We start from the raw sequence: 17,907 nt of genomic DNA on the forward strand, positions 1-17,907 counted from the left end.
TGCATCTTTTTTACTCATAAGATATCGGATTGCTGCGTGATCGGTGTAAATGATGATTTTAGATCCCACCAAATATGAGCGGAATTTGTCGATTGCAAATACGACAGCTAAGAGTTCTTTTTCGGTGGTAGCATAGTTTAGTTGTGCCGCGTCTAGGGTTCTACTTGCATAATAGATAGCGTGTAGCTTTTTATCCTTTCTTTGTCCTAGAACGGCTCCTACGGCGTAATCGCTGGCGTCACACATGATTTCGAAAGGTTCACTCCAATCAGGAGGTTGCATTATAGGTGCGGAAATCAAGGCTTGCTTGAGGAGTTGGAATGCTTCCATACATTTGTCGTCGAAGATGAATTCGGCGTCTTTCATTAAAAGGCCTGTTAAGGGTTTAGTTATTTTAGAGAAGTCTTTTATGAATCTACGATAAAAACCTGCGTGTCCTAAAAAACTTCTTATGTCCCTAATGGTTTTTGGAGGTTGAAGGTTTTCTATTACTTCAATTTTAGCTTTGTCCACTTCTATTCCTCTATTAGAAACTATATGTCCTAATACTAGTCCTTCACGAACCATGAAATGACATTTCTCCCAATTGAGTACTAGGTTGACTTTAACACATCTTTGTAATACCAATTCTAAATTAGCGAGACATCCTTCAAAACTTTCCCCATACACAGAAAAATCATCCATGAATACTTCCATGATATTGTTTATAAAATCTGCGAATATCGCCATCATACATCGTTGGAAGGTTGCAGGGGCGTTACACAATCCAAAAGGCATACGTCTATAGGCAAAGGTACCTACAGGGCATGTGAAGGTGGTCTTTTCTTGGTCGTCGGGGTGTATCGGGATTTGGAAAAATCCAGAGTATCCGTCTAAATAACAAAAATATGAGTGTTTAGCTAGACGCTCGAGCATTTGGTCAATGAACGGTAAAGGAAAATGATCTTTCCGAGTGACTTTGTTTAATTTTCTATAGTCGATGCACATTCTATATCCTGATTCCACTCGCTTAGGTACAGATTCTCCCTTCTCGTTTTTGACAACTGTTAGTCCTCCCTTCTTTGGTACTACATGAACAGGGCTGACCCACTTGCTATCAGATATTTGATATATTATGCCTGCGTCTAAGAGTTTCAGCACTTCTTTCTTAACTACTTCGCTTAAGATAGGGTTTATCCTTCTTTGGTGTTCTCTCGAAGCCTTTGCATCTTCCTCTAATAAGATTCGGTGCATGCACACAGAGGGACTAATTCCCTTTAAGTCTGAGATGTTGTAACCTAAGGCAGAAGGATATTTTCTTAAGACATCTAATAATTTTTCTGTTTCTATCGGGTCTAGGTCAGCGTTCACTATGACTGGGCGACTCAGATTTTCGTCTAGATATTCGTACCTAAGGTTCTTGGGTAGCGGTTTGAGTTCTAGCGAAGATTGTTTAGGTTCCGGCGTGAGATTGGGTTCGAATGGAGGTTCCTCTCTCAAGTTATCTTCTACACTAAGTTTTAGTGAAGCTTGGCCTTCATCTATAGGAGGTTCTAGAATTTCTATTTCTTGAGGTAGTTCTTTCTCTATTTCCTTAACACACTCATCAATTATGTCTATGGCATAGCAAGTGTCTTCGACAGCTGGTGTTTGCATGAATTTAGAAAGAATAAATTCAATTTTCTCTTCGCCTACTTCTAGTGTAAGTTTTCCTCGCTTAACGTCTATTATTGCTCCTGCAGTGGCTAGGAATGGTCTTCCTAAAAGGATTGGAATACATGAATCTTCCGTAATGTCCATTACTACAAAGTCGGTAGGGATATAGAGTTGGCCGATTTTTACTGGAATATTTTCTAGGATACCTACAGGGTATTTAACTGAACGGTCTGCTAGTTGAAGCGACATCCTAGTAGGTTTTAGATCACTCAATTTTAACTTTTTGCTGATTGAGAGGGGCATGAGACTAACACTTGCTCCTAAGTCGCATAGTGCCTTATCTATTACGTAGTTGCCTATTACGCAGGGAATTGAAAAACTTCCTGGGTCCTTAAGTTTAGGTGGCATTTTGTTTTGGAATATGGCACTGCATTCTTCGGTAAGTGCGACTGTACTATCCTCATCTAATTTCCTTTTGTTTGATAGAATTTCTTTAAGAAATTTTGAGTATGTAGGCATTTATGTTATTGCTTCTGAGAAAGGTATGGTTATGTTTAGTTGCTTCAGAAGTTCTACAAATTTCTTAAAATGTCCTTCAGTTTTAGTCTTAGCTAATCTTTGAGGAAAAGGGATAGGTGTTTTGTAAACAGGTGGTGCAGAAGGCGTAAGCTTTTTAGTTGTCCCCTCCTTATCTCCTAATTGGGGATTTTCGGATTCTCTCTCAGGCTCTTTTGGTGGTTCACTACTCTCGGCTTCCTTGTTGGTTATCTTAGCGCTTTCTGAGTTTTTTACTCCAGAATCTGGTGGTCCTTGCAACTCCTTTCCACTTCTTGTGATTATAGCATGTATGGCATTCGCATGCCCTTTTGGGTTAGGCTCGGGTTGTCCTGGGAATGTGCCGGCTGGGGTGGCAATAGTTGCTTGTTGTTGTGCCACCTGGGAAATCTGTGTTTCTAGCATTTTGTTATGGGTAGCTAGGGCATCTACCTTAGTTGCTAATTGTTTTACCAATTCATTAGTGTGAATGTTTTGGTTTAAGAATTTTTCCATCATAATATCGAAGTTAGACTTCCTTGGTGGATAAGGTGCGGCTGGTTGTGCTCCTTGCTTTTGGTAACCTGGAGGGGCTTGAGTAGGATTGAGTGTATTATTGTTCCTATAAGATAAGTTAGGATGGTTCTTATAGCCAGGATTATAGTTATTGGACAGAGCGGCATAATGCACTTGGTCGAGTCCGGCTAATATAGAACAATCAGATGGTACGTGACCAGGGATTCCACATACTTCGCAATTTGGTTGGATTGCAGCTACGGTGGATGTGGTTGGCAGGGTTAAACTCTCCAACTTTTGAGTAAGGGCTTCTACTTTGGCGTTGACATGGTCTATGCCACTTACTTCGTATATACCACCTTTTGTTTGGAATTTCTCTATAGCAGCGCGTTCGCTTCCCCATTGATAATGGTTTTGGGCCATGTTTTCTATAAGCTGGGTGGCTTCTTGGTATGGTTTATCCATCAGTGCTCCACCGGCGGCTGCATCTATGGTTAGTCTTGTGTTATAAAGCAGCCCATTATAGAAGGTATGGATTATGAGCCATTGTTCTAGACCGTGGTGTGGACAGAGTCTCATCATGTCCTTGTATCTTTCCCATGCTTCGAAAAGTGATTCACCTTCTTTTTGCCTAAATCCGTTGATTTGGGCTCTTAGCATAGCTGTCTTACTTGGCGGGAAGTATCTAGCCAAGAATTGTTTCTTCAATTCGTTCCATGTAGTGATGGAGTTCGAAGGTAGAGCTTGGAGCCAAGCTCTAGCTCTATCTCTTAAAGAAAACGGGAAAAGACGGAGTCGTATAGCTTCGGGTTCGACACCATTGGCTTTGATTGTGTCTGCGTACTGCACAAACACTGATAAATGGAGGTTAGGATCCTCCGTAGGGGAACCAGAGAACTTGTTTTGTTGCACGATTTGCAACAAAGCGGGTTTCAACTCGAAGTTTCTTGCTTCGATGTTAGGGGGCGCGATGCTCGAATGCGGTTCTTCTTCGGAAGGAACGGCGTAGTCCCTAAGAGGACGTGCGTTGTTAGCCATGGGTAAGAGGTTTTGAAGTTCGCGGATTCGACGTTTAAAATGAATAAAACGTTCTATTTCGGGTATAGGTTGTTGTAATGGTTCCTCGGAGTTACGAGTATTGGGCATACAACCTAAGGAAAAGGGTTGCCTTAATCGTCACAAATTAAAAACTAATTAGCGAAAATTTACTAAATTAGTCCCCGGCAACGGCGCCAAAAACTTGATGCGATATTTCTGCAAGTGCACAGACTTATCGTGTAGTTATAAAAGATTATCGATCCCACAGGGACTATTTGTTAAAATTTCGCTTATGTTTTTAATATAATGTAAGGTTAAGGCTTAATAATGATTAAAAGGGGTTTGTAAAATAAATTAAACAATACTGACTATTAAAAATTTGTTTTAAATAAATTGGATTTAACTAACTGGAATGTTACTTTAGGTACTTCAATGGGTTCGGTAATAAACACTGTGTTTTGAAAAGTTTAGTCTTTTAAATTGATTTAAAAATATTCATCTCACACTTTCGCGCTGTTGAGTTATATTATATAATGATAAAATAAATGTATCACTTTCGCTCTAACATTTACTTATAAAAAATATTGTTTGGAAATCAATTAAATTTACTAAAAGGGTCTAGTTTTCACAAAACGATACTAGTTTAAAAATATAGAACTCATGCCATAGCACTGTTGGACTTATATTATATTATATAAATAAGATGTTTTGCTGTCGCTCAATCATTAATTCATAAAATACTTTTTGAAAACTAATATAATTTAATTAACCTTAAAGAGCTGTCGCGATATTAAAGTTAATGTTCAGTTTTTACTATCTAGTATAAATTTCAAACAATCGTTCTGTTAATTCATACTTTAATTAATTTTCACTGATCGTGCAAAATTATAATCTATTGTTTATTTAAAAAACTGAAACAGAAAACTAGACTTGAAAATTTAGTTCACAGTTTAATTACCGAACTCATATCAGACTCCTATTTCACATGCCAGTTATATTAAATTAGTTGGACATAATTACAAATAAAGGCATGAAATAATAATAATAGTTACGGGAAGAAGAAAACATAGATATGGATACTGCAATATATTTATTGGTGCTGGAAAATTAAAGAACATGCAATAACAGTAGCAAATAAAACAAGACAGGAATTAAAATAATTAAAGTAAGCAGTAACTGAAATTTGGAAAATGAAACTAAATATATTGATTAATGTAACTTACAAAACCGAAACTGGAATTGAACAGGAAACAGGAACCGGAACAAGTTGCTGCAATACAGAGTTGAACAGAATGCAAAAGAAGTAAATTGCTTTTCTCTTAATTCTCTAAATTTTTTGCGTGAAAAATAATCTAACTAAAGCCATCTATTTATAGGCTGAGAAAACAGATTTTTTTGTTCCTGAGTAGTGGGTTGTTGGCGTGAGAATAGGAAGGGATAGAGCTGCGTGAAAATTGGAAACGATAGTTGCTTGAAGATAGCATCACGTGATGATGAGCTGTTGTTAACATATCTGCTTTTGCCTTGAAATCATGTGGGGACCACCGTGAATGTTTGTTAGTAAGTGCCTATGAAAAAGCACACGTGTGGCCATCACTTATGGCATGCGCCATATGTTTGGTGTTTGGGCCTTGGGCCTTTCTTTCTTTGCTTTAGTTGTTTTCCTTGGCATGCACCCCCTTTTTACTTCCTGCTCCGATCCAATTCTTTATTAGCATTTATTTTGGTAGCTTCCGGACATTCCTGAAATACATAAAAATAATAGTAATAATACTACGAAAAATGCAGAGAAATAGTAAAATACTAAGCTAATTTTATTAAATAAATAGTGCATTTTTCGGTGTTATCACTATCCTCGGGAGTGGATATTTATTCTTGATCGTCACTTTGTTCAACTGACGATAGTCTATACATAATCTCATGCTTCCATCTTTCTTCTTTACAAGCAATACCGGCGCTCCCCATGGCGAAACACTCGGTCGAACAAACCTCTTCTCAAGCAGCTCTTCAAGTTGCTTCTTCAATTCATTCAATTCAGACGCTGACATTCGATACGGCGCCATCGATATCGGACTAGTTCCAGGTACTAGGTCGATAGAAAACTCTACCTCTCGCTTTGGAGGCACGTCAGATATATCATCCGGAAACACATCTGGGAATTCACAAACGATCGGTAACTCTTCTATCTTAACTCCTCCTTCGAGTTTCAATGATGCAAACATCATGAACATCTCGGCATGTTCTTTCAACGCTTCCGATACTTCCTTTCCGCTCATCAAATGCAAGTTCTCCTCCGGCTTCGGAAAAACAACGGCCTTCTCACGACAGTTGGTATGAATCCGGTTGAAGATTAACCAATTCATACCAAAAATTACATCCATACCCCTAAGTGGAATACACACTAAATCCATTCCAAAGTGCCTACCAAAAATGGTTACGGGGCAGTTACGACATACTTGTCGGGTAATCACTGAACCATTAGCAGGAGTTTCTATTTCCATCCTACCCGTCATATCCATTAAAGGAATACTAAGACGCTTCGCACAATCCAAAGAAATAAAAGAATGCGTCGCTCCCGTATCTATAATCGCAATTAAAGGAGTGTCATAGATGAAACACGTACCTCTAATGAGATTGTCCTCAAGGCTAGCATCCTCTCCACTCAAAGCAAACACCTTGCCCATCACCTTCTTGGGCTTCTTACAAGTCGGACTCTTGTGGCCTTCTTCTCCACAGTTGAAACACAGCACTTTTCCTCTACAAACCTCGGTCTTGTGGCCCAGTTTTCCACAATTCTTACACCTATCTCCCTTCCTCGGGCAATCATAAGACATATGACCCCTTTCTCCACAGTTGTAACAATTCCCATTCACCGGCTTCTTACCACCACTTGTATTCCCCTTACCGCGGTTGTCATAAGGTTTTCCGCGCTCTTGTCCTTTCCCTTTTCGGTCATTCACAGCTTTGTAGTAGTTCACCTTAGCTCTACCATCCTCATCACAAATCCTACTCTTGTTCACAAGGGTCGCAAAATCCCTTATCTGTGAAAATCCAATCATATGCTTAATGTCTGGACGTAGACCACTTTCAAACTTCACACACTTGTCGTTCTCCGCTTCCAAAGTGTTGTAATGCGGGCTAAACGCACACAAAGTCTCAAACTTGACGGCATAGTCAGCTACCGTCATATTTCCCTGTTTCAACTCCATGAATTCCACCACTTTCTTGTTCTTCACATCAACAGGAAAATACTTAACCAAAAATTCTCTTTTAAACATTGCCCATGGTATAGCCATACCACCGGGTCCTAGCCTCAACTTGGCATTCTTCCACCACACGTTCGCTTCCTCACGCAACACATATGTTCCAAGGGTTGTCTTCCCTTCCTCGGAACAATCCATTGCTTCAAAAATTATCTCAAGTTCCTCTAGCCACTTGTGAGCTCCATCCGGGTTGTAACCTCCGGTAAATGTTGGCGGTTTCTGCTTCATGAACCTTTCCAACCTCATCTCTACCTCTCTTCCAGGTTGATGATCTCTAACCACAATGTTGGTGAGTGCGGCCAAAGCCTCCGCAATCTGAGCATTCGTTCTCGCAGCAGCCATGATTCCTGAACGAATCACAACTAGACGTTAGAAAGTACTAACAGTGTTCCCTACACATGCTCATACGGGGAAAAGAAAAGTCCTAATTGGTTCACACGAACCGACCTGCTCTGATACCACTATTGTAACACCCTAACCCATACTACCCTTAAAAACGTAATTTTTAAAAAACTTTTTAACAAGTGTAAAGGCAGAGTGCCACGCGGTAATTAAAACACAAACATACACATAGAGCGTCATGAATTTTAACATGAAAAGCAACAGCGGATTCATTCAAAACAAGCATGCATATATATACATATATATATATATACATAAGCCATATTCATCCCTAAGGATGTCACTTATACAAGAACTAGCATATCAAAAGGTAACACCGATATACGATGAAATCCAAGCGTAATCCCCGACTCGATGTTACATTACCAGAGCATTTACTATTTACAAACTCTAACCAAAAGCTAGTACTAAGAGGAGTAATCTATGCTAAGTCTCCTCACCAAAAGGTACTTCAACACCGTGCTATAACAGCAGTCTAAACGTCGGCACAGTCCTCAGCCTGAATATCTGAACCCCCAAAGGTCCAGCAAATAACACAAAGCAGAGAGTTAGAAAAAAACATAATCGCATATCATACGAGCATAAGAAAGGTCTTGCACTTTCGAACTACATCATACATATTCTAACTCACGCCAAAACATCGCACTAAACGATTATCAATTAATAAAGTTCAACACAATTCAACCAGATAATGTCACATACCATTTACCAAATATATGCGCGTTTACCCTAAGGTATCTAATGCCAATTAATTCACTGTCATGCCATCCCTAGACATAACTAAATGCATGTGGTACCAAGATGTCTCACCAACGGTGGACCAAGAACAGTTTTATATCATGCTGGATATGTCGGAACTTACCGAACCATCTTATCTCCCTTGGATAAGCCAACACAGTTTTATATCCTGTTGGATAGCAACTCCGGACTCATGGATTCATCTAATCCGATCCTCGGCTTCATTATGGACACATAATCCATTTTCGTTATTGGAACCCAAGTTTCCAATGTTCACATACAATCATGAATGCATGTATGCATACACATATCAACCATATGATATTCTCTAGCTCGAAGCTACTCTTTTATGAATGCGGGAACACAAATCCTAACACATTCACTTAACATTGCAAATTAATGCCAAAACATAACATTGCTCACTTTAAGCTACAACTTATTGCATACACGTTTATCAATCATATAACGATTAACAATAAGCATTAACAGTATCAACATGTATCAACAATCATGTAAGGATACTCTTAAACCATGTTACAAGTGCCTAATCACACTTACAAACATCAACAAGAATTGCTGTCACAGAGGCCCTCGCTAAGCGAAGCCTCAGCGAGACATAGCGAACCTCACCAGGAAGTCACCTGCTCATGGCGAGCATTGGCGAGCTTCAACGAACTATTCGCTGAGCGAAGGCTTAGCGAGCCTACGCGAACCTCACCCGGAAGTCACCTGCTCATGGCGAGCATTGGCGAGCTTCAGCGAACATGGTCGCTACAGCGAACTCCTGGTCGCTTAGCGAACTACACCAGAAAAGAATATCTGTTCTTGAGATATCTAAGGCGGTTTAACATTAAATCAACTCAAAAATTCACTCAAACATGTTATAAATTCTTATAAACTGCTATTTCAAGCATATATGGTATCAAGGAACATTAATCATCCCTTCCAAACATCCAAATACCTCTAACAATCAAAATCATGCCAATTTCTTGGGTTTTAAGCAACTTTCATAAACTTTCTCAACATGATCCAAACACATGCATATTTTTCATGAAATCAAGCTAGTGATTAACACATACAAAGTAATGATGAAGAACATCACACTCACATACAAAAGCTTAATCAAAAATCTAAAAGAAATTGAGTGGGAGAGTTCGGGAATGGAGACATAGACAATCTCCCCTCTCCTTGCCACTCAAGAATCATGAATTCTAATCTCTTACCTTAAGTTTGGTGATGATCCAAGCCTTCTCTTGCTCAAGCTTTCTCTCTTGATCAAACCCTAGCTTAGCTCTATCTTGCTTCTAAGACAAAAGATCATGAAATGAGCTAAGTCTCATGACAAGTTTCTTTATATACCTCTCCCTAAAAGTCATGAACCAAGCCCAAATGGCTTAGGCCCATATGGCCTCTCACGCCCATCAAGCCCAAAACCAAGGTTCTCGCGTCTAATAACTTACGTTCGGCTAAATAATTATTCGTCGCTCACTAAAATAATAAAAGCCAATTAATAAATAAATTAACATTTAATAAAATATACGAATACGAAAAATGGGTCGTTACAGGGTTAACAACTCTTGTGCGTTATTTACTTTATGGTCTTTATCGTTTTATGTTATGTGCTCTGTTTACAGACAAGTGTTGGTATACCTTTAGCAACATCTGTCTAATACAGACAAGTGTTGATACACCTTGATCAACACATGTCCACTGTGTGCCAGGAATTTCAGGCTCTATCTGAGAGATCATTGCCATGTTGTTATCATTGTCTTTGAATGATAGTCTTGTTCTTATTCCATCAGTGGAACTTCCAATGATTTGATCTTGAGGATGATTCCCAACAATTCTTAAGGTTTTTGGAGGAAGAAGAGGATCATCTTCTTTCTTTTGATTTGGAACATCCTGAGAAGTTAGTCTTTCTTGCTCATCATCAATTGATGGCATTATAAGATCATCAAATTCATCAAAGATAATATTCATGCTTATTTCCATGGTTTGAGTTTTCAAATTATAAATTCTATATCCTTTAGAATTAGTAGCATATCCTAAGAAAATAGCTTTATCTGATTTTGAATCAAATTTACCAAGATTATCTTTTGTGTTTAAGATATAACGAAAACATCCAAAAATATGAAAATATGATATGTTTGGTTTTCTATTTTTCCAAAGTTCATATGGAGTTTTATCTAGAATTTTTCTTATTGAAACTCTATTTAAAATATAGCAAGAAGTACTTATGGCTTCAGCCCAAAAATATTTTTCAACATTTGATTCATTTAACATTGTTCTTGCCATTTCTTGTAAAGTTCTATTTTTCCTTTCAACAACTCCATTTTGCTGAGGAGTTCTTGCACAAGAAAAATTATGAGAAATACCATTTTCATCAAAGAATGATTTGAAAGATGAATTTTCAAATTCTCCTCCATGATCACTTCTGACATAGATGATATTTGAGCTTTGTTCATTTTGAACAAGTTTACAAAAGTTTTTGAAAGCATCACAAGATTCATCTTTATTTTTCAAAAACAAAACCCATGTGTATCTGGAAAAATCATCAACTATAACAAAACCATATTGTTTTCCACCAAGACTAGTGGTGTTGACAGGACCAAATAAATCAATGTGAAGTAGTTCTAGAGATTTTTTAGTTGAAATAAAATCTTTTGGATAAAAACTACTTTTGACTTGTTTTCCTCTTACACAAGCTTCACAGATTTTATCTTTGTCAAACTTAATTTTTGGAAGACCTCTTACTAGATCAAGTTGAGATAATTTTGAAATTGTTTTCATGCTTATATGACCAGCTCTTTTGTGCCAAATCCATTTATCTTTTTCGATAGACATAAAACATGATTCAGCTGGAATGTCATCTAAGTATAAAACATACAAATTTTTCTTTCTTGATCCGGAAAAGAAAACTTTTCCTGATGAAGTTTGTTTGACTTCACAAATATTTGGTTTAAAAATAACTTCAAAACCACTATCACATTATAATTGACTGATACTAAGTAAATTATGTTTTAGACCTTCTACATATTGAACATCTTCAATTTTTGCAGAATCATTATTACCTATAATACATTTTCCTTTTATTTGTGCAGTATTATTATTACCAAACGTAACTGACCCTCCTTCTTTTTTGATGAAGGAGAGAAAACACCTTCTATCTCCTGTCATGTGTTTTGAACAACCACTGTCCAAAAACCAATGCTTTTTCTTTGCATCTTGATAGTATCCCTGCATTTTGAATTTTTCGTTTAGGTGCCCATAATGACTTGGGTCCTTGAGGGTTAGTTTTCACAATTTGTTTATTCTTAAAATAACATTCTTTTTCAAGATGTCCAAAGTTTTTGCAAAATGAACAATGTTTATTTTTCCTCTCTAAGTGACGATAACGTTTTGGTTCATAGTAAAAACTTTCATAACTTTCTTTTTGATAGCAAATTGATTCATGATGACCATTTTTGTTACAAAATGAACATCTTAACTTAAGTTCTCTATTTGCTGGCAAAAGAACATTTTCAAAAATCTTGTTTTTTAACTTCATTAAAACAATAAAACCTAAGCCATTTTTGTTAAGAGCTTGAGATTGTGATCCCATAATGTTTTGAAAAGTTTCAGTTGATTTTATGAACCCAGTGAGATCATTTCTTAGTTCCATTATTTCATTTTTTAACACAACATTTTCATCTATTTTCTTTGATAAATCACTAGAGCAAACATGTTTTTATGTTGACTCAATTAAGTCTTTGTTAATTTTTTCAAAATTAAGAATATCAGTTTGAAGTTTTTTCTTTTTTTCTTTTAGTTCAGAAACTTCTTTTTGTAATAAAAAACATTGTTTGGATAAGAATTCAGAATCATGTAATAAACTATCAAAATTAGTTTCTAATTCTTCATAAGGATGAGTTTTATCAAAGAGAAATACCTAATCATTTTCTGAATCTGCCATTAGACAGATGTTGGCTTCTTCTTCTTCTTTATTTGTTTCAAATTCATCATCATCATCCCAGGTAGCTAACATGGATTTTTTCTTGAAGGGAAAATTTCTGGGAGATTTGTTTAAGGGACATTCTGATTTGTAATGTCCAAGTTTGTTGCAACCAAAGCAGGCCACTTGACTTTTATCAAAGTCATTTTTCTGCATATCTTTTCCTGAAGAAAAGTTTCTTCTAATTTGATCTCTTCTTCTTAACATACGTTGGATTTTGCCAGAAATGGGAGCTAGTTCTCCTTCTGCATCTTCTTGGGTAGATTCTAATTCCTTAGAGTCATCTTCTAAAAAACTTATATCTTTTTGAGAAGCTTTTAAAGCAATGGTTTTTTCTTTTTTTAAAGGTTTATCTCCTTGAAGAATAACTTCATGAGCTTTTAAAGTACCAATAAGATCTTCTATGGGAAGAGTTTTTAAATCTTTAGTTTGAGTGATGGCAGTAACCATTGGTCTCCAAGTGACTGGAAGACATCTCAAAAGTTTTCTAATTCTATCATTAGTTGAAAAAGTTTTTCCGAGAGATCTTAATTCATTTATGATAGTAGTAAATCTTGAAAACATTTCATCAATAGTTTCGTTTTCAATCATTTCAAAAGTTTCAAATTTATTAGTTCCTATGTCTATTCTTGTTTCTTTTACATGACTAGTTCCTTCATGGTGAACTTGCAAAGTGTCCCAAACCTTTTTAGCAGTATCACATTCATCTACTCTTTCACTTTCTTCCATGCTTAGAGCACAAGATAGAAATAAATGAGCTTTAGAGTTTAGGAGTACCTTTTGTTGTTCTGCAGTTGTCCATGCATTTTCAGGTTTGTCTGAAATGATTCCCTCAGCATAAGTTACAATAGGAACATAATCTCTTTCTGTGACTATGCGCCACATTCCTACTTCCTGAGATTTTAAAAACAATTGCATTTTGTTTTTCCAAAAGTAGTAATTCTTTCCAGTGAACAAAGGTGGTCTTGAAGCAGATCCTCCTTCTGGAATGTATATTTCTTTTGACATTTTTCTTCCTGAATCTTTTTCCTCTAACACTAGTTAAATGTATAAACCTGTAGAGACAGGCTCTGATGCCAATTGAAGTAGCAATAAATGTCACAAGAAAGGGGGGGTTTGAATTGTGACCCTTTTTTAAATTATTTTATGTTAGTTTAAATAACTCAAGACAATATTTCTTTTAATTGGTTAGTTAACAAATAACAATACAAAAAGAAATATAGTTAGCAACAATAAAATAGACAAAATATAAATACTGAGTTAGTTGCTGAATAAGTAAATGTTTAAGGCCCAGAGCACTCTGGTATTACTCAGTTAGTTAGTTTAGTATGTTTTAAGGATTTTAGAGTCCAAGAGAAAAAACACACAGAAGTTATCCTGGTTCACCCAACTTGGGCTAGACCAGTCCTCACAGTCCTTGTGAGATTGTCCACTAAAAATGCTCAGATCAGAACCTTCTGCTTCGCATAAAAAACTTGATCACAACTGGATCAATACAATCCTGCTTTTCTTCACTCGAAAAGACTTTTACACAAATGATTTTCTTCACTCGAAAAGACTTTCACTCAAAATGCTTTTTTTCACTCGAAAAGACTTTCTCACAAACACTCAATCTAACATGAAAGAAAGACTTGAGAGGGTTACAATATTTGTGGGGAATATGGGTTAAATCAACTCAAGTAAGAGATTGATAATAGCAAGCTTTGTCTATTTGTTTTTCACAAATTTATGAATAATATCTTTGATGATTTGCTTTGCTTTTGAAGAGTTTATGACTTGTTGATTTTTGCTTCAACTAAGTATATGATTGATTCTTTTTGCAAACTCTTAATCTTTCCTTCATGTAGCTCCATTGTATTTATAGGCAAATAAGACCTTTGGAGGAGCGTATGAGAGAGGGATTTGAATTTCAAATCCAACTTGACATGTCACAATGTTGTGCTGTCAATTTGCTGTGAATAGTGTGTTATCGTTGCTTCAGTAACATTACCGTTATGACAATTTGCACTTCACTTTTAATCTATGGCATCCATTGCATTTACGTGGCCTATATATGTCCATAAGAAGGAATCTTTCCTAATTTAGGGTTGGACAACTTGTATACAAGTGGGAAAAAATATCAAGTAATTATTGTACTTGTTTTGGTGACTCATTGTCCTTTGTTCACAAAGGGATAGATGTTGTTGGATTCTTGTCTCCTCTATGTTCCCTTGATGAGAATGAGACTTGCTACATCTTGCCTTATGGTGTGACTTCACCTTGGTGGCCAATTTTCGTCCAAGGCATCATTGTGTGATGTGGCTTTCATTTGAATTTCAAATTTTTTTCAATCATTGATGGAAGCTTCCTTTGTTTGTCCAAAGAGGCTTTTAATTACTTTTGTCCAAAAATGTTTTATGGTCCATGATTCAATTTATGTCATGTTTGGCATATTCCTTACATAAGTGTTTCCTTAAAATGCTACCACTTTTGATGAGGCAAAGGAATAATATCTTTGTGAAGCACTTCATCATTTAAGTCAAGACATTTCTTTCTACTCATGCTTGTAATGTTTTGCTTGTCCATTAGTTCCTCATCCATAACGTTACCGTTGACAGATGATATCATTATCGTTGAAACATTTCTCACAAAACACATTAGTAGATAATAAGATAATCATAATTAAAATTAATTAACATGTTTGTTATCTTTAAAACATCAAATAAGGATTTTGTCCTCAACAATAAATACCATCAAGTTCCATGTCATTCCATTCTTTTTTGTAATATCCAAACAATAGAATACAATCATATTTCATTGGCTTAACTACACATTTGGTCCCTTACGTTTATTTTAGGTTTCAATTTGGTCCCTTACGTTTAAAAAGTATCAATTTGGTCCCTTACGTTTATTTTAAGTTTCAAATTAGTCATTTCCGTTAGTTTTGTCACTAACACCGTTTGAACAGTACACGTGTCAGCGTGTCCAAGTGCCACGTGTCAGTCCACGTATGCAAATTAACTGCCACATGTGACAAAATTGACGGAAAGGACCAACTTGAAACCTAAAATAAACGTAAGGGACCAAATTGATACTTTTTAAACGTAAGGGACCAAATTGAAACCTAAAATAAACGTAAGGGACCAAATGTATAGTTAAACCTATTTCATTCTATACCACTCCATTCCATCTCATACCATCAATCAAAACATAGCCTAAAACAATACTCCAATCAGGAATGAAAATTAAAATTTGAAATGTAATCACACAAATTGGCTATGCAAAATCACAGTAAATAAGATAAGCAGATTCCTATCAAAATGCGAAACAAATAAAAATCACTATTGATTTTGGTCCAATTAGCATCTTTGGTTAGAGCATGTAACTACCAAAGACGTGGCATCAGACACAAACTAATGACATAAAATAAAACCCTCAAGTGACCCGTTTCAAATTTTACACACAGCGTTGTTGTTTATAGTATCATACGGCACTTCCTATCAATTAATGGGAGATCCTCCTCACTGGGTATGTATAGATCAAAAGCCATAAATAAATAATAAAAAAAATAATACTGAATTAATCAAACAAAGACAAGGGAGGAGCCGTGGCCACGATTGGCGGTGAGTGAATCAAGATTGGAATCTTGAGGATGACATTTATAGGCGTGTTTATGGATTGTGGGCTATTAGGGTTAGGGCATCAAGTTTGTTTTGGGTGTAACTGGCGTTGCAGTTTCTGATTTGATGTTTTCTCTTTCGACCCCCGTGATTATTTTATACCACCAATATTCCAATTTTGCCCTTGCAAAAAAATTCGGTTCGCAAAAACCGAATTTTTTCTAGTGCAAATTGAGAGTAAGGCTCTGTTTGGTAAAATAAAGCTATAAGCTAGCTTATAGCTGATAAGCTAGCTGATAGCTGAAAAGCTAGCTTATAGCTGATAGCTGAAAAGCTAGCTGATTGAAATTAAAGTGTTTGGTAAAATTAGCTTTTTAAATAATTGATAAATATAAAAAGACATAAAAGGACATTTATATGTAGTGGGTAGTTTTTGTTTTAGTGGGTAGTTTTTTATTTTATAAAAAATAATAAAATTAAATTAAAGGTTAAAAATGGAAAAAACTGTAAAAAGCTATAAGCTATAAGCTCAAACGCTACTTGAAATAGCATCTCAAAAAAAGCTATAAGCTCGTGAGAAAAGCTCGTTACCAAACACTTCACATTTTTATCAAACAAGCTTATAAGCTCGTCCAATAAGCTATAAGCTAGCTTATTGGACTTACCAAACAGAGCATAAATTTCAGTTTCTAGAAACCGAATTTTTTTTCCAAGGGCAATATTGGAAATTTAAGGGGTATAAAAGAAACATGGGTGTCAGAAGAGAAAACATCTTCTGATTTAATTTAACAACAAAACAATGTGCATAGCGACTTTTGGTTTTGGACCAAATTTGAGATCTAGTTCAAGCTACGGCCTTTTTACAATTGGGCTTTGTAAATAGAAGGTTGAAATTTTTTTTTCTACCCGTACATTTATCACTTTACCCCAACATATTTTAAAATATTCATATTTTACCCTTATCTTATTCTAGTAACTTTTTTTTCCGTATGTTAATTTTACTGGAACACTCCTGACAAGTGGGTGTACAAAAATTTTGGGGATTTTTTCTTTTTACCGGGACACTTTTTAAAATTGTTTCGGTATGTTTTGCAACACTTGATTTCAGCTTTTCTGGTGTGAAAATATTTTATCAAAAAAATCAAGTGTTCTGGTATATATGAATTTTTTTTTTTGAACAACTGGTATATGAATTATTGCATCCTTAACATCCTCTTCCATGACTCGTAGGTTCTCGCTACTCTTTCTCTTTCGATGTCTTGTCTAGAGGAATTAAGATATGCAAAAATCTTAGGGTCTGTTTGGTTCGGGGGTTTTGGAGGGGAGGGGAGGTGAGGTGATATTTTCAATTTTTTATGTTTGGTTCAATTTTTTAGGAGGGGAGGTGAGGGAACGTGTAACACCCGAACCCATTATTTTAATGTAATTCTACCTTTATTAAATCTTTTACAAAATACGCAACGGAAAATTGCAATTTAAGTTATAGAATATTAGTTCTAGGTATTACACTCCTCTTTACAAAATAATACTAACATGATTATTTAATAAAAACTCGTTTTATACAATATAAATTTCCTTATAAAAGATACATTTTTCCAATCTAGATACATTAGTCATGAATGACTCTATATACTATATACAACCCCTTTTCCCGTGTCACAATCAGAGCGGAGCGTCACCAAAGACTCGAACAACGAAACACACATAACCTGTAAAATCTGGACCCCCAACGGTCCAGCACATAACACATAAAAGAGAGTTAGATAACATACTCAAAACTATACAAGTGTAAGTAAATGATACTTAAACACTTCATCACAAATCATACATAGTCTAACTCATGCATATACTTCATTAATCACATCAAATTAGGAGTTATAACCTAATTGTACTCATACTTCATTTATGAGCATACATCATTAACTTCATTTAATTATAAGCTACACAAGTTATAATCAAATATCAATCATAATTCACAAGATATTGAAGCCAATTACATTTAAAATCATCGGACAATCAACACATACAACAAGTCTAACACACATAGACAATTATCACAAATTCCAAACATATGTGTCACATATCAAATATCAAATAATGTACACATATCCTAATGCAATCTAATGCCACAATCTTCATGCTATGTCCCCTAGACATATCTAATGCATGTGGTACCATCTTCTTTATTAGA

The 17,907-nt window shown here is 35.8% G+C and overlaps 1 protein-coding gene, 3 non-coding genes and 1 pseudogene across 4 annotated transcripts; 1 reads left to right on the forward strand and 4 right to left on the reverse strand.

The window, feature by feature from the left end:
* Positions 1-2,154: 2,154 nt before the first annotated feature.
* On the reverse strand, positions 2,155-3,723 carry LOC123896178. Its single transcript, XM_045946601.1, has one exon. It carries the CDS (start codon positions 3,721-3,723, stop codon positions 2,155-2,157), a length of 1,569 nt encoding a protein of 522 aa, XP_045802557.1.
* Positions 3,239-3,345, forward strand: LOC123900265. The gene has a single exon (XR_006805911.1). It is a non-coding gene; the product is annotated as a small nucleolar RNA R71 (small nucleolar RNA).
* Positions 3,724-11,066: 7,343 nt separating the features above from the next.
* Positions 11,067-13,125, reverse strand: LOC123893751 (annotated as a pseudogene).
* Positions 13,126-15,351: 2,226 nt separating this feature from the next.
* Positions 15,352-15,505, reverse strand: LOC123900222. Its single transcript, XR_006805875.1, has one exon. It is a non-coding gene; the product is annotated as a small nucleolar RNA snoR2/U65 (small nucleolar RNA).
* Positions 15,506-15,557: 52 nt separating this feature from the next.
* On the reverse strand, positions 15,558-15,626 carry LOC123900223. The gene has a single exon (XR_006805876.1). It is a non-coding gene; the product is annotated as a small nucleolar RNA U49 (small nucleolar RNA).
* Positions 15,627-17,907: the final 2,281 nt, after the last annotated feature.

The sequence above is a fragment of the Trifolium pratense genome, linkage group LG7 (assembly GCF_020283565.1).
Source record: "Trifolium pratense cultivar HEN17-A07 linkage group LG7, ARS_RC_1.1, whole genome shotgun sequence".
Lineage (NCBI taxonomy): Eukaryota > Viridiplantae > Streptophyta > Magnoliopsida > Fabales > Fabaceae > Trifolium > Trifolium pratense.